Genomic DNA, 16,312 nt, shown 5'->3' on the forward strand with positions numbered 1-16,312 from the left:
TGTTTTATTGTGTATGCACTATGTCAGAATACAATATGTAAAAAGCACAATTCAGATTGCATGTTCAATAACTGTATTTTTTTTAACAGATCGCAAAATGTTGAAAAGTTATTCTGGGAGTATTCCTAATGTGCACTGCACACGCTATCACTATCTCACTTTGACTAATACTGCCCTTCCCTACCTCAGGCATCAAGCATGACGGGACCATGTGTGACACCTGCCGTCAACAGCCCATCATTGGTATTCGCTGGAAATGTGCAGAATGCACCAATTACGACCTCTGCACAACCTGTTACCATGGAGACAAGCATCACCTGAGACACCGGTTCTACAGGATCACCACCCCAGGCAGTGAGAGGTTAGTTCGCTCTGCAACATTTTCCATTATTGTGCATCAGCTCAGTCCTGTCATTGATATAGTAGACACAAAGTAGCCAGGTAATCCCTGCACTTCATTGGGATCGGCTGGCCTGTCCCTTTTACGGCCTTAGTTTGGCTTCATGTTGCCTTATGTGAGTGTGTGACATTTGAGAAGTCTTTTGTACACCCTGCCTCTCAGGCAGACAGAATCTAGCTCTGCGCTCCTGGCCCTCAGTTGCCAGGCAACAACTCAGCCTCGTTTTAAGATTTACTCAGACCTTTTAAAAAAAAAAAAAAAACGATATTAATGTAGTGTTTCCCATTTATAGAGTGAATTTGTGCTGAATTTCCTCTTGATTAGAATTTTTTTTATTTTGAAGTCTACGTGCAACCATTGCATAATACAGCTCCATCCCGTTGGTGTGCGTAAGGTGAAACACGGTAATGGTAGATTGATTGAAAGTCTGTTTTGGAGCTGAGTTTAAAGTTTCAAAATTTGAGAGAATTTGACTCTCCAGAAAACCTTGTAATTGCACATGATGAACAGAGATTGTGAAAACTTCTCGCATTATTATGGAAACAAACTTCTTTTAAATAGAAAGCCTCATAAGTGTGTAATAAATACCTCTGAAATGACTAATCATATACAAATGATAGTAACACAAGAAGGAAAAAGAATAAGACTAGACATTTACAGCCCAGTGTTTTTTTTTTTTTTTTTACATTATTCAGTTGCCAGAAACTGCCAAAGCAATTTATTTGCTTCATATTGTTTTATTTATCACTATCTGCCTGAAGTCATTCTGTCACTCAAGGGGCATTGTCAATGGGGGCGCCCCGTTTGTTTTCGCTTTTGCTCTTTATTTGTAGCCCGAAGCTCATTTTGACATCTAAAACTACCTTTTATATGAACTACAGATGTCCTGCATGTACCTCACACAATATATGTATTTTAGAGTGCACGTGGTTTACTGTGAAGGCAGTAACTTTAGTAGCGCTTAAAATGGCACTTACTGATAGCACTTTGTAGTTTGGCTTTCTTGAAGAAAGTGTATTTTCTTGATTCTTGTTGTTCTGGTTGAAATGCACTTATTGTAAGTCGCTTTGGATAAAAGCGTCAGCTAAATGAAATGTAATGTAATGTAATGGTAGGATTGCTGTAAAGTCTGCAGGAAATATTTGGAGACTGACAGCAAGCTTACTTAATATCACCAAAACTTGACATCATGAAAGTTTATCTGTAAATTGTATTGGACTTTGTCTGAGTTTTTAGCCTGGACATCTTAGGTTGGTGCAAATGTTTTTAAAATTTGGAAAAACCTCAGGAAGGAGCGCAATCAATTGCATATCAGACCAAGGGCTCTGTGTGCAATGCTTTAATTCTAGCTGAGGAGCTGTGTGCATTAAACAGATGAGAGTTGGTTCAGATGTAAATCTATCTTTTAGAATTTATGGTAAAAAAAAAAAAAAAAAAAAAAGTTACTAGAAATACCTTATTGATCTCCAATGAGGAATTTGGTCATGTCACAGCTGCTCATATTATAAAATAGAAATATATTTAACATAAATTAAAAAATAGAAAAAAGGAACATTTTGAAATTTGTATAAATATGTGAATCATACCACAGTATTTAGGTACAATACACAGTATATATATATATATATATATATATATAAAGTAAAAATATGTGCATTACACTCCAATATATTACAAAAATGTTAAAATAGTGCCAAGACAAATTGATGTTCCACTGCAGGTGTTTACAGGTGGCTTCATTCATATGGAGTAACTCATTTAATTTTGAGCTATTACTCTCACTTTCCAATAATAGTCAAATTATTATTTTTTTATTATTTTTTTTTTTAAATGACCTCCTCTTTCCTCACCGCTCCTCAATTTCAAGATCAAGTCAAACTGCTGAAGACAGTTTCACTCTGTGCATTGTTCTGGGTGCTCCAGGTGGAGATTAAGGAAGCTCGTGTTATTGGAAAAACAAGCAGTCAAATCGATCGCCAAAGAATTGAAATGTACGCGTTTGTATCATATTCACATCACTTACTAAATAGCACAACTTAGATTTGATTGTGATTTCAAATTGACTGTCAGTACTGTGATGATGCTTTATTCATTTCAGCTAAACACCATAGTTTAGTGAATGAACACATGGCCCAACAGCTGGCAGCCTTTTCAACTGAGTGCGACTTCATTTCCCCCCCAAGACAGACATTGCATAATTCACAATGGGTGCTGGAGGTCTCCCTAACTCAGTGCTCCTGCAGCGTGGTGAGGTGTTTTGTTACACCACATTAGATTCTTTCACTAACTGCCGGCGGAGGGAGTGGTTAGAGGCCACAAGCTGTCTGCGTTGGTTAGACCGCCACCGTCCAGCTGCTGTGTCTACCGAGGCTCACATTGTTGTTTGATGGTTTGCACTCAGCTGGATATTGTATATATTAATTGTTTAGACCTGTAGCTATGCTGGAGTTTTGACTGCAGGTCGCAGCACTGAAGGGATTTCAAAATAGGGTGGGTGATATGGCTGTAAAAGCATATCGCGATTTTTTTTTCAGGGTATTTCTGTCTTGGCGATAGTCATGACGATATAAAGATACATCTTTTATCATTCATTTCAAGAACATGCAATGCCAACGAAATACGTGTTTTAAATGTCAGCATAAAAGTAACAGTTTGCCCTCAAATACTCAGTTAAAACTATGACTCTGAAGTCACTCCCCCTTTTTGGAAGAGCTCCTCCACTGTGGAGCTGCTTCCAGCATCTTTGTTGTTGTTGCGCATGTAATGTATGTCATACATGATGCTACGCTGCATGACGGTTGGAATATTGCAATTATCCATCGTTCCATTATCTATACCTGCTTTATCCTGTAGAGAGTGACTCTCTGGATAAGCTGGAGCTTATCCTAGCTGACTGTGGGCGAAGGCAATGTAGACCCTTTACAGGTTGCCAGTTATTGCCATCATCAATATATAAGTATTTTTTTTAAATCATATTAAACATGATATCAATATTGATGTGAACGATACGATACGGCACACCCCTATTTCAAAACACTTATCTACTACCTTTTCATTTGCATTTATGGTGCCATGGATTGTTGAGTACAGATGAAAAGAGAAGGGATTATCAGTAAAGCTGTGCTGCCACAAAAATACTTGTTATTTATAATGTTACAAAATGACACCTACTCGGTGACACACAGCGTGTTTCTGAATTTAACTGGATAAAGTGAAACTCCTAAAAGCAAAAGAAAACCAAACTTTATTTTGACCCTGAGAAGGCTCATCTCCACGCTCCCTGCAACTGTGAAATGTTGTTTGTGATTTCAAACAACTGCAAAGATCAGCCAGGAAAGATCTGTAACAACTCTTGACAAATGGTTCTGGTTTGATGTGGTTTTCTACGCTCAAACATCATTCAGTGACGAAACTGTTCTGGTTGTCAGGGACTGCATGGTTGATACAGCAGATTTGGTGGCCACAGTCGGATTTCATCTGCAGCCGTGTCCAATTTGCTGAAAGTAATATACACCCTGACTCCAGAACAGTGGGAACACAGGAAAAGGCGGCTAAGGACACGAGGTGGCAGAAGGGAGGGTGACAAAGGGATGATTTGTAATATTTAATATAAAAAAAAAAGATTGTGGAGTAAGCTCTGACATCTCCTCTGCAATGCATATTTACTAATGAAAGTGAATTGATCCATGTAAACAGAGCTCCTGTAAATACACAGTTCAGTTCTCAGTTTGACGCGAGTGATTAACATTTAGTCCAAATCAATGTAATTGTTTCTGTTTGTGAACCTTTTATCTGAGCAGAGTGCTTTTGGAGTCACGTCGCAAGTCAAAGAAAATCACAGCCAGAGGGATCTTCACCGGGGGCCGGGTCGTGAGAGGAGTGGACTGGCAATGGGAGGACCAGGATGGAGGCAACGGGAGGAGAGGGAAGGTAAGCTATCAGCCAGTGAAGTACAACCTGTCAGTCACTTACAGTTGTTTGTAGAAGACAATGCATCAGTATTAAGTATAAGTAAAGAGTGCTTGATGCAAAGATCAGTGGTAAAAACAAAGAACATGTGTCTCCACTAAATCCTACTTTAAAAGTGAGCTTGAAGCATTGAGATGGTTGGTTGGGGGGAGGGGGGACTGTTGGAAAAATATGGGAAAAGTTGTATCAACATTATTTCAAAGCTGCAGAATTAAATGAATGATAAGTCGTACGGGATAAAGATCTTTTGCCTGAAAAAAAAAATCTTTGGAAGGAAAAAACAAACATGCATCCCAGGATATGACTTGATTAAAATGTGCAAGAGCCTCGACCAAAACAGGAAGGGCACTGCCTGACTCAACATGTTCATAGCAAGGACATACAAAGATAAACAAGTACACAAACTGACCAGTTGTGTTACGTCCAGCTGTGTGCGCTGCATTATTCTGTATTTCACGTTGCTATACTCCTGTATTAAGCATAACGTTACCATTGTTCAGCAGTCTTTTTTTTTAAGTTCAGAAAAATACTTTTTGTGGAATGTTTTATAATGAAAAGTGCAATAACCAAAATCGACATTTTGTTACATAGAGATGTCAGTGGCAGTGTTATACTCATTAATCAACCAAATATAACCGGAACAGAGTGAAAATGAGCTGAACATGACTCGTTCTTTTCTTGTGGCTCAGTCCAACAAATTTATAAAAGAAAAGCAAAATTAGAAAAAAGTGACTGTTGACAGTAAAGTTTTTGCATTATTTTTGATTAAAAAGAATATCTCTATTAAACAGACATTTATTGCAAATAATCCATAAATAGATTTCTGTATAGAAACATGTGTAACCCTCATATTGTTAAGAGGTGGACTTTTTTTGTCGACATAAGGATTTTGAAAAATATTTTCTAAACTTTTTTTTTTTTTTTTTTACTTAAACAAGGGGAGGACAGGAAAAATGAACATCTACATATGAAGTATAGATAGACAGAGAAATTGCTCACACGTGCTACATTTGTTCATTCCAAAAAGCAATTACAGTTTAGCCTTTTGAGAGCTACGGGTGAATAGAGATAATTGTTCTTTGCAGCTCATTCTGTTTGTAAGAAGAATATTAGCTGAAACCTTTTCTTTGAAGTTCAATTTGAACATATGGTAAAGCAAATGTTAGAGTAGCGTGTGACCAGAGAGCAGTACTCATGAGGCATTTCTTCCAATAAAGCCTTATAGATAAATAATACACAATACAGCTCTTTTGTCAGCTATGGAGGGCCAGCCCACCTTTTCATATAAGATACAGCGATGAAGGAGGAATTCATCAGCTGTGATGAAGCTGATTGTACTGTGGTCCTTAGCCCCTTTTCCATTGTGGCTCTTCTCTACTCGACTCTGCTCGTTTTTGTGCGACCAGGTACTTTTTCTGGATTTCCTTTTCCATTGCAGATAGTACTCCCTCAATGTGCATGAACCTGTGGTGACATCATTGTCACCACCATGCACACACTTCCCGGATCCTTTCATTGATCACCAGACACCATCTCAATTTACCACAGTGTGGTTTTGCTGGTTGCCATTAATGGAGCGGTCCAGTGAATACAAATAAATAAATATTGCTGCTGCTATAAGCTTGGCGAATTAATAATACAGTCCCTCCAGGATTTTGCGGAGTTTTTTGTAATTGTTGCGATCAAAAATGCTCCATTTTCTCAAAAACTGCGACGTAATTTGTTTTTTGGTGTAAAATTGAGGGATGTAGAAAAAGGGGTTTTAAGCACTACCTGATAAAGGAATAAATATGTAATCACTGCCTGTGATGATAATCATGCTGCACATCACAGAAATATTTGAGTTATTATCTTTTTATTTATTTATTTATTATACTTAGAGAACCATGAGGCTAAAAGTTACAAAAATAAATCATCAAAGTGACACAGCTTTACAGAACAGACAGTCTGTGACTGTAATATGGAAACAACGACATCAGCCATCAAAATAAGAGATTTAGAGGCTGTTTAATTGATGTGAATTCAACACAGGCCTACTGTTTTCACAAAAACAAAGTGCAGTCTCTTACAACTTGACACGTGTATAAATATTCTGTAGCATGCGGTAATATGTAATTAATTCCATTGATAATAAACATTTCATCAGAAAACTTTATTGTGAAGGCCACATTTTCTGCAAATCCGGCGACTTCCATTGTTTCCGCTTGTTCCGGTTTCCTCCGGTCCACGGAGTTTGTTTCGGTGAGGAGATGAGAGGAGGAGAGCCGTACTGACTGTAAATGCGCATTTATTGGTGTTAATAAAGCGAGTTACTTACTTCATGCCCCAATACTTTCAGCACAGCTTCTGCTAACGACATTTTCTGCGGAAACAATCACGGGATTTAAAAAAAGATTGCAAGCTCCCGCAAATATTACCGAGTTTGCTTGAATCTGCGTTAATTATTGGGATCGCGAGATTTCCTGGAGGGACTGACAATAGCCGGTTTGTGCAGGATGTCCGTGCGGCGCATGCAGGGACGCAGTGATTGGTACGAATCTGACCAATCGGAGGTCTGCAGTATTTTCACGTCAACTCGTAGTATCGTCTCAGCTCACTTGGAACTGCAGCGGAAGCGATACCAAAAATAGCACCAGGTGTCATCCACCTCTCAAGCCCAATGGAAAGGAGCGAGTAGAGTCGAGCTGTGCCGGTACCAGCAGTGAAAAAGGGGCTTTTAAAGTGAAAAGGGAGGCCTGTATATACCCGACTTGTAAATGAGAAACATGATTTGTTTCTCCAAAAAACAACTTTAGCCTCCAGTTTGCTTGTCAGGCGTTCGACATGGGAATAGTAGTAAGAGCTTGTGGAACGCTTCACTGAAGCCCCCTTTTTTTTTTCTTTGCTTTAATTTTGTTGATTCCTATTCATCTTCGCTGTGGCTATAAACAGACCTCTAGCTGCAGGTTATTCAAGGCCTAAATACATCATTAGAAAGTAATACAATGTCTGATGAGGGTGCATTTGTTTAGCACCTTCTATTTAGATTTATACTGTAACCGTGCCGTAAAGTGCTTGTATTTTGACGCTGATCCAGACCCCTGAGTATTCAATTTAAGAGCCCCCCCCCAGGCAATTTAAGACTTCATTTTGCTGTGTTATTTAATGGCATATCTCATTACTGTTTTATGATGCTGTAAGCAATACACTCTCCAGAAAACCACTATTACAGGTCCTGCAGCTTAGATGTTCTGTTAGGTTAGCATGAATATTACCTCCTAAGGCCCATTAATCAATTAGCTCTGGAAGGGGCCTGAACATAATCTTACGTTAGAGTTCTGTATTTACTTAGGGCACAGCTTTTAATTAAAGAATTCATTTACTCCACTGCAGCTCTTCTCTTGACACTTTCTCAGCGTTGTGAAAGTAACGTGCTGCTTGTGATGGAGAGAGAATACCATCTGTTACACAAACCTGGGGTCTGATGGAAAGACAACTTAATGCCTGTCAGTAGGGAAGAAGAGTCCTCTGAAACTTTTGTTTTGGGGAAGAAAACAAAAATGTAGTACCATTTTTGGACAGAAGGTCACGTAAAATGTTCTTGTTCTCATAAACAACTTCTCCCAAAGGCTCCGTCTGCGGTTTGGCTGAACTCGGCTTGCATTTGTCTTGTTTTGTTTTCTTTGCAAACAAACAGTAACTGCTGAACAATTTTTAATTAAAACATCCTCAGAGATTAACTGGTGAACAAAAAGGAAAACAATAAAAGGTTTAGTGTTGACTGTAAGAATCCATTGCAGGGAGGACTAAAACAAATTCTAATTGTGATCCCATGAATCAAAACTTAATAACATTTGCTCTCGATTAGTCCCACTCTTATTATTTCTCAGTGTTTAAGGGATTAATCTTTACTTGAATTCGAGACATTGTGAAACATGTAGAGCATCTGACATAACACTGTATAGATTTGCTACATCGACTTGCCAATGTGTTTTGCTCTCTCCTGTCACACGCGTAACCTACCGCCATTTTGGATAAAACCTAAATATAATGTTGAAACTTGACACTTCACCCTTGTGAGAATCTCACGTTCAACTTTTGTGTGAGCAAAAATCTTGTCTTCGTGCGTGGCTCTAGATGCTTACTAGGCTCCAGGGTTGCTATTCAATAGTTCAAGCTTCACTCTGACCTTTCATTTGAATGCAGCCGGTGAAATGATAATTTCCCAACAGGGATCAATAAAATAGTGTCTCTAAGATCACTGTAATGTCTCAGGAAGATGAAAAACACCTGTTTGAAATCTCCCACTGAGAAAACAGTCCCCTTCTGATCAATGTTTTATTTTCACATATAGTAGGCAGAAACTTTTAATTTTCCAATTATTTTGATTAACAATTTGAAACACTTTGCTTTCAGTGTGTCCTTCTGTTCCTCATCTGATCCCTCCTCCGCCTCCACAGGTGACAGAGATCCAGGACTGGAGCGCGGCCAGCCCTCACAGCGCTGCCTACGTACTATGGGACAACGGGGCCAAGAACCTGTACAGAGTTGGCTTCGAGGGAATGGTGAGCAAACTGGCCCTCGCGCTCAGTCACTTACTCAATTCGCACAAAGGATCAGCTGTCAGGTGGCTTTTGTCTTCGACCGTTGCGCTCAGGCTCTTTCTTTGGCTGCCAGGCCTTTGTGAGAGCCATGCAGCCAGTATGAGGAAGGCAGCATTGTGCGGGCAGCTGGAAGGGGAAGGTATCTGCATGATAAAGGCAATCTGTTCCTTCTGCTTTTTTCGGGGGAGAGAGTGAACATGGAGGTCAATTTTAGAGGAGGGGGCCATTCTGTTGGGGCTGTTGTGGGCACGGCTACACAGTCCCACATGAAAAGCTTTTCCTCCATTGGTGGAGACTGCCCTTGCCTTTTTACGAAAGGGGCCAATCGGGTGTCTCAGTTGTCTAACAGATTTGTCCTTTGTTATTCTAATAGGCTGAAAGGAAGGTGGATGGCATCTGCCTCTGGATTAAGTCAATCATGGATTAGACCCCCCATCTTGACTGTTTTATTTTGGCTTTGTTTTTTATTAAGACAGTGGGCAAATCCTGCAGGAACTGCAGCTCAGTGCACGTTCCGAATGCAGCTCGAGAGGCCGAAACCTTTCCTCTTTTTGTAACGTTTGCTTTGTGTGCAAAGTACCTTGAGATCTAACATGTCCCGTCGGCTAGATACAGTGTGATAGACATGAGTTATTAATCTGTTGAGACTTGTTGTAGTCAGGACTTTAGTGTTCAGAGGAGTGTTTGCTCCGCCTTATGATCATCTCTGCCCTCTAACTCTGCCACAGTGGCTGCGAATCTGACTCATCACAAATGATATGACGCTTTCTCTCTGTAGCAGTATAGTGTTTCATTGTCCTGCCTTACCCTGAGGGCACTGATATTGTTGGTATTCTAGGCAACTCCTATGCCACTGCAGCTGAAGTGTGTAAATTCTCAGTTTCATTATTCATGATCATGCCCTTCTAATGGAATTACCTTTGGTCATTATCTCACCCTTTCCCTCTTTTATTTTCTCCTTTCAGTCGGATCTGAAATGTGTCCAGGATGCCAAAGGAGGCTCGTTTTACAGAGACCACTGTCCTGTTTTAGGTAAGTAAGGCCGTGATCTGTGTCTATCGTCATTATTGCACCAATTCTCTCACCTATCGTTGTGGTGCAGTGAATTCAAGGGCATTAGGGGAGTTTTACTTGTAGTTGAGTCTGTTTGGCCACTAGATGTCAGCACTGCATAGTCACCTGGCTACCAAATCCAGGTACAGACTCATGTCATGCAGTTACAGTGTTGCAAATATTACAGGAATAAATCTCTGGATTTAATACTACAGCTGAGGCCCCTCATTAGTTTTGATTTTGTCATTAACATTTAACATTATTATATATAGTACAGGTAGCAATGCAGTGCAGCGTCGGACAGTGTAATAATTCTTTATCTGAAATGTCCTTTCCTGTTTAAAGTCACCTGCAGACTCTAAATCTTGCTGTGAAACACTTTTATAAATGCAATTATATTATTGACAAACCATTCGTTACCTTTATCTCGCAGGTGAGCAGAATGGGAACAGAAATCCAGGCGGTCTTCAGATCGGAGACCTGGTCAACATTGATCTGGATCTCGAGATCGTTCAGTCGCTCCAACACGGCCACGGGGGATGGACTGACGGCATGTTTGAGACCCTCACCACCACCGGCACAGTGTGCGGCATCGATGAGGATCATGACATTGTGGTTCAGTACCCAAGTGGGAACAGGTGAGTCCTTTTATAGACTCACTCATATTATCTCCTAATGAAACGTAATCATTTCATCACCACGTGATCATTTCATCGCCACGTGATGCGTGGAGTTTTATATAACCCTTTTTACCTCAGGTCAGTCAAAAATGGCAAAACACCTCTCCGTGCATCTTCATTCGAAGATATAATTATGGTTTATAACACTCAAGAGAAGAGACTCAAAAAAAATATTTGGGTCAATTTGTAATAAAATATATAATTAGTGGATTTTCTGATAATGGAAAAATGCCTCTTAATCTTAGCACCTTAGTGGCTAATTATCAGGCTGCTTTTAGTATTCATAAAAACTGATCATAGATATGTCTTGTTCAAGTTGTTCTTGGGCCCTTTTAAGTCCTTTAATATGTGCATCTGGTCGGACCAATCCAAGACTTATAATTACCTAAATGTTTTTAGAATATGTATCCAACACATGGATAGAATGTGAAAGCCATTTAAATTTAACACGCCTTATATTTCACAAGCCACTTAAAGGACCTGGTTCAAAAGTAATAAGTTGATGAGGAACATTAACCCGGAAGATTGTGACTCCTGAAACTGTTACCATGCAATCTGCTAGAGAGAAGACATATCACACTGCTTTGATTGTTGGAAGTACAGAAGCACTCAGTGTTACACTGATGCTTTTTTCACTTTATAGGCAATTTCTACCTGAGCACAGAATACAACGTACAGAGAGCAAGCAAAGTTGCAAAGCCAACATCAGCCGAGTTGTATTTTGGTCTGTTGTTAAGTTACTCATAGAATTAACATCAGTGATGGATGATATGAACTGCTGCTGGCTGTGGGTGTTATATTAACTCGTTAACTTTGTTCAGTGTTCCCCACGGCTAAAGCTGAGCATTTTGTGGACAAGATATGACAGATTTTTTTTAACGATCAGAAGGTGAGCAAATTCTGCCAACATTTTTCACAATCATTCACTCACATGTGAAGGGAAACACTCGCAATAAAGAGACCGGCGGTCATTCTGAAGAGAAGCACAGCAGCAGACTTCACACAGTGAACATCAGTACAGAAAGGATAGGATTTGGATCAATTCTATATAAATATGTTATATTAAAATATGCCCCTCTACTGAGGACCACCCTGGGATGTCTCCTATTACTGATGCATTTTCTAAACAATGCTCTTTTTTTCTTTTGTATAATTTTTTTTATAAGATCTATACTCGGTCAGCTATCAGTGCTTATGAATTGTAAGTTAGTCTGTGTTGCTTGAATACATCAATTCCTGTATCCCCAGATGGACGTTCAACCCCGCAGTGCTGACGAAGGCCAATGTGGTGCGCAGTGGTGAAGTTGCAGCCGGTGCAGAGGGAGGCAGCTCGCAGTTCCTAGTGGGAGACCTGGTCCAGATCTGCTATGACATCGACCGCATCAAGCTGCTACAAAGAGGCCATGGAGAGTGGGCTGAGGCCATGCTGCCTGTAAGAGTTTTAATAGGTGTTCACGCTGATTTGTGCACATTTGACCATGCTCACAATCAGCCCTATGTATGTGAATATGAATATGTAACTATTTTGTTTTCAGAAAATGTGTGTTGAATAATTGGATTTATCGATGAAGTACAACATCTCATGAAACTGTGTCTCTAAAGTTGTGTGAACGACATAAAGTATTACAGGATTTGACATCAATGTCAACACGCAGCGACACAGTTCCTCCCCTTAAATCAGTCTTTTGCTGTTTTGACACGACTTTTATTCTTCCCATATTATGAAGTTTATTCATTGCTGCCCAGCATTGCCGTGGGTTATGTAACGCCAGTCTACTCCAATATGCCACTTGTCCCTGCCAAACTGCCCCCCCTCAGCAGCTAATGAGCCTTAAAACCCTGAGATGGGTTGTAGCTTTGATCACTAACCATGGCTGTTTGCCGCCTGCTGCTGCTTCTACTGCAGCAGTCGCTGTTATTGATGACATCCTCCAGGACAGCACCAGACCCGGCTCAACACACTCAAAGTGCCTCTTTCCCGTATAGCCAGGATCGAGATGCTATATTTCAAAATTGGAAAGCATTATGCTCTGTCCTCCCATATTGCCTTTATAGATGAGGAATAGTCTCAGCAAGTAGAAGGCTCTGTTTCGTTTACATCCATCTTCTTTGTTGGGCGAGTGATTGTCCTCTGAATAACAAGAACACAGCACAAGATTATATTTCCTGTCCCTTTTTTTTAAATTTTTGCAATGAGCTTAGTTTCTGCTCCTTGTAGGATAATTGCTTTGTTTAGTTGATGTTTTCTCCACTTTATCCGTACCGCCCACCTCCTCTTCCTCCCAGTCTCTCTCCATTTGTCCTCTGCCACTTACAGACTGTTACACAGCACATAGACCCAAAAACCCTACATATACTAATGAGTTCGTCCCGATATTTATGAACAGACCCTGGGCAAGGTGGGCCGTGTGCAGCAAATCTATTCCGACAGTGACCTGAAGGTCGAGGTCTGTGGGACTTCTTGGACGTACAACCCCGCCGCTGTCACCAAGATCGCCCCCTCTGGCTCTGCTGTCAGCAATGCCTCTGGAGGTATGTGTGAACATGAACTAGTGACACAGAGAGAGTATCATTTTAATTCTTTGTCCTCACTGCTCTCTGTTTTCTGGCACCTACATGCAATCAATCTCTGAGGTTTCCCCCTTTGTTTGGCCAGAGCGTCTCTCTCAGTTGCTGAAGAAACTTTTCGAGACACAAGAATCTGGAGACATCAATGAGGAGCTGGTCAAGGCAGCAGCCAACGGGGACCTGGCCAAAGTGGAGGACATTCTGAAGAGACCTGACGTGGATGTAAGTGCTCCAGCATTTTGTGATAATCAACTGCTGGATTTCTAGATTCGTTTTTTTAAGAGGACCAAATGATTTTTACCTTTAAACATCCACAGAAGATCTGAGTAGCTTTATAATTGGAGCTTGAAAACCCCTGGCTGTGCTCTGCGCTTCTCTCAGTGTATTGAGGAAGCTGAGAGTCTCCCAGGAAAGGTCTCTAAGATCCTCCCACCACTGCACCTCTCTCAATCTGAAAAGCATTAAGGCTGGGCCCAGAGGAGGCACCAAGGAGCGCTGGTGTGCACTGCAGCACGGGCCCTGATTCGCTCTCGGAATCAAGTGGAGCTCTACAAACCCCACATGGTTGTCGGTTGTTCTGACACAGGCTGCAGGACAGAGAAAACACCCGTTTGCCACAGGACATAAAATCGTTGCCTTGCAGAGGTTATTAGAAATGGTTACGTCAAGTCTGCAATACTGTCTTCACTCAGAGAAAGACTCTGTGTGTGTGTGTGTGTGTGTGTGTGTGTGTGTGTGTGTGTGTGTGTGTGTGTGTGTGTGTGTGTGTGTGTGTGTGTGTGTGTGTGTGTGTGTGTGTGTGTCTGTGTGTGTCATTGGTGAAAGCTGGCCAGATGCCCTGTTGCCTTTCAGTGGAATTATTTGCTTAAAGCCGAGCACACTAAGCCCGGCCAAGTGATCCGACTGCCAGGACAAGAGACGTCTCGAGACTCCCAAAGGAACCCACATTAATATTTATGCTCTCAGTTTTTGCTGTGCTGCAGTTGGTGATGAAACATGCACACAGAGCCGTGCATGCACATCGACACACTCATACGCTTAAGCACGCGCTCAGCAATCGCTTCTCTCCTAACAACTGATTCAGTAGATGCAGATCTACTCATAAAACCTGGCATTGACAAGTAGCCATGTTCTGACTGGCTCTCGATGTGTGTGCAGGTGAACGGGCAGTGTGCTGGACACACTGCTATGCAGGCAGCCAGTCAGAATGGGCACGTCGATGTCCTCAAGCTTCTCCTCAAGCACAACGTGGACCTGGAGGCTGAGGTTGGTATATTTTAACTCGTATGTTCTTCCTCATCTAATTTATATGGCATTTCACAGCAAAGGTGTAAAATCCACTCATAGGTTTAACATTAATCGGCTGTGTCTCTGTACACAGGACAAAGACGGAGACCGGGCAGTGCACCACGCAGCCTTTGGAGATGAGGGCTCCGTGATTGAGGTGCTGCAGAGAGGTGGGGCCGACTTGAACGCAAGGAACAAGCGGAGGCAGACTCCACTACACATAGCCGTCAACAAGGGCCATCTACAGGTGGTTAAAACCCTGCTGGACTTCGGCTGCCACCCCAGCCTCCAGGTATCTTATCACTTTCACTTATTTACCTATTGAAAAAATACAAGAGAAGCAATTTAGAATGACTATATATAAAACAGCACTGTCAAAAATAGAGCGTCTGCTATTCATTGATTGTAAATGACATGTTTTGGAAGCATGATATGATGGTGTAGTGTTCACTAAACATGAATTAGTTTAAAGAGTTGTAAGTAACACAAGGTTGTCCCTCTAGGATTCAGAAGGGGACACACCTCTGCATGATGCCATTAGCAAGAAGAGAGATGACATGTTGTCAGTGCTGCTGGAGGCCGGCGCTGACGTCACCATCACCAACAACAACGGGTTCAACGCCTTGCATCATGCTGCCCTACGAGGAAACCCCAGGTATGTGACACTTGGCTGCCGCTGCAAGCTGGCGCGCTTATCTGGTGTCTACGAGGAGTAAAGGCACGTTTTAAGTGGAATCTGTGGAGGCAGTATCCTCAGGATCACGATACGCGTCTGCTTAATGTTCTCAGTAAAGTCAAGATTTATATTTACTTCAGAATCCTTGGACATTTCTACTTTCCACACATGACATTCATTGATAATGAGTAAGGTGAGAAAAGGGATTGTTTCTTGGGGAGTTTCTGATTTTGTCTTGAAAGATTTAGCCCTGATGCAGAGAGTCTTACGATGCAGTCTCTCGGTAACAAAAATCCAAACTCATGATAATCAGTCAAATGCACATCTTTTTTCTCACCTATTCTGTACTCGGTAGAACTGTTCAAGTAGCAGAATCGCATTTATTATACAAGCTGTGTCTGTAGACCTTACACTCCGCAAAGGTGGCTGCAGTAGGAGGCAACCCTCATAATAGTGAGATAGAAAATGCTCCACTCTATTGGAGTTGTGGGTGTGGCAGTATTGCAGCTTTCCTGTAAAACATGGAGAAATATATTGAAAGTGTTGCTGACAACACTATGTGTATGTTGTGCAAGGATTACAGTATATGATGTTAAACATAACAGCTAACACAACAAACATGAATACTCATCTTCCCCGGTAACAAAGGACACACAGAAAAGACTGACGTGATCAAACAACAGATCTAAAATCATTTGCTACCTCTCTTCCACAAACCAGTGTAAAAATTTAAGAAAGAAATAAAGCAGTTTGTAACTTTATTACAACCAGCCCACAGCTTTTTTCTGTAGTCAGGAACAAGGGCTAGTTTCCATATGCCATATTTCTACATTAAGAAATTAACTCGCTAAAGTGTCTGCTGCTGATCCATAATGAGGACCATTTAGTTTTCTAGCAAAATAAGACAGACTATTTGCCAGGAGGCTTGGCTATGGATGAAATGCCCACTGAATAGTATTGAAGGTATCTTTTAATTTTCTGATTTAAGAAATTAAGCGAGTTCACGTGTTGAGTTTAGTAACTCTGTTCCTCTGCCCTGCACCAAATTCAGCCTGACTTGATATTTTTTTTGTAGTGAGCTGATTGTTCAAGTTTT

At 41.0% G+C, this 16,312-nt stretch overlaps 1 protein-coding gene across 7 annotated transcripts in view; it reads left to right on the forward strand.

Moving 5' to 3' along the window:
• mib1 (MIB E3 ubiquitin protein ligase 1) overlaps window positions 1-16,312 on the forward strand; it is a 57,950-nt gene that overhangs the window by 1,624 nt on the left and 40,014 nt on the right. For all 7 annotated transcript variants that reach the window (XR_011310654.1, XM_069692264.1, XM_069692265.1 and 4 more), the window contains exons 2-12: window positions 190-361; window positions 4,201-4,330; window positions 8,809-8,913; window positions 9,918-9,984; window positions 10,439-10,643; window positions 11,934-12,117; window positions 13,073-13,217; window positions 13,342-13,475; window positions 14,412-14,519; window positions 14,635-14,832; window positions 15,044-15,195. Coding sequence is in view for 6 of the 7 variants with exons in the window: in XM_069692264.1 (XP_069548365.1) it covers window positions 190-361; window positions 4,201-4,330; window positions 8,809-8,913; window positions 9,918-9,984; window positions 10,439-10,643; window positions 11,934-12,117; window positions 13,073-13,217; window positions 13,342-13,475; window positions 14,412-14,519; window positions 14,635-14,832; window positions 15,044-15,195 (1,600 nt within the window). In the remaining variant the exon portion in view is untranslated. The remainder of the gene's footprint in view (window positions 1-189; window positions 362-4,200; window positions 4,331-8,808; window positions 8,914-9,917; window positions 9,985-10,438; window positions 10,644-11,933; window positions 12,118-13,072; window positions 13,218-13,341; window positions 13,476-14,411; window positions 14,520-14,634; window positions 14,833-15,043; window positions 15,196-16,312) is intronic.

Source organism: Brachyistius frenatus, unplaced genomic scaffold (genome assembly GCF_029030835.1).
Source record: "Brachyistius frenatus isolate BFR_SWC_R1_liver_20210118 unplaced genomic scaffold, ASM2903083v1 Contig_12, whole genome shotgun sequence".
In the NCBI taxonomy this organism is placed as follows: domain Eukaryota; kingdom Metazoa; phylum Chordata; class Actinopteri; family Embiotocidae; genus Brachyistius; species Brachyistius frenatus.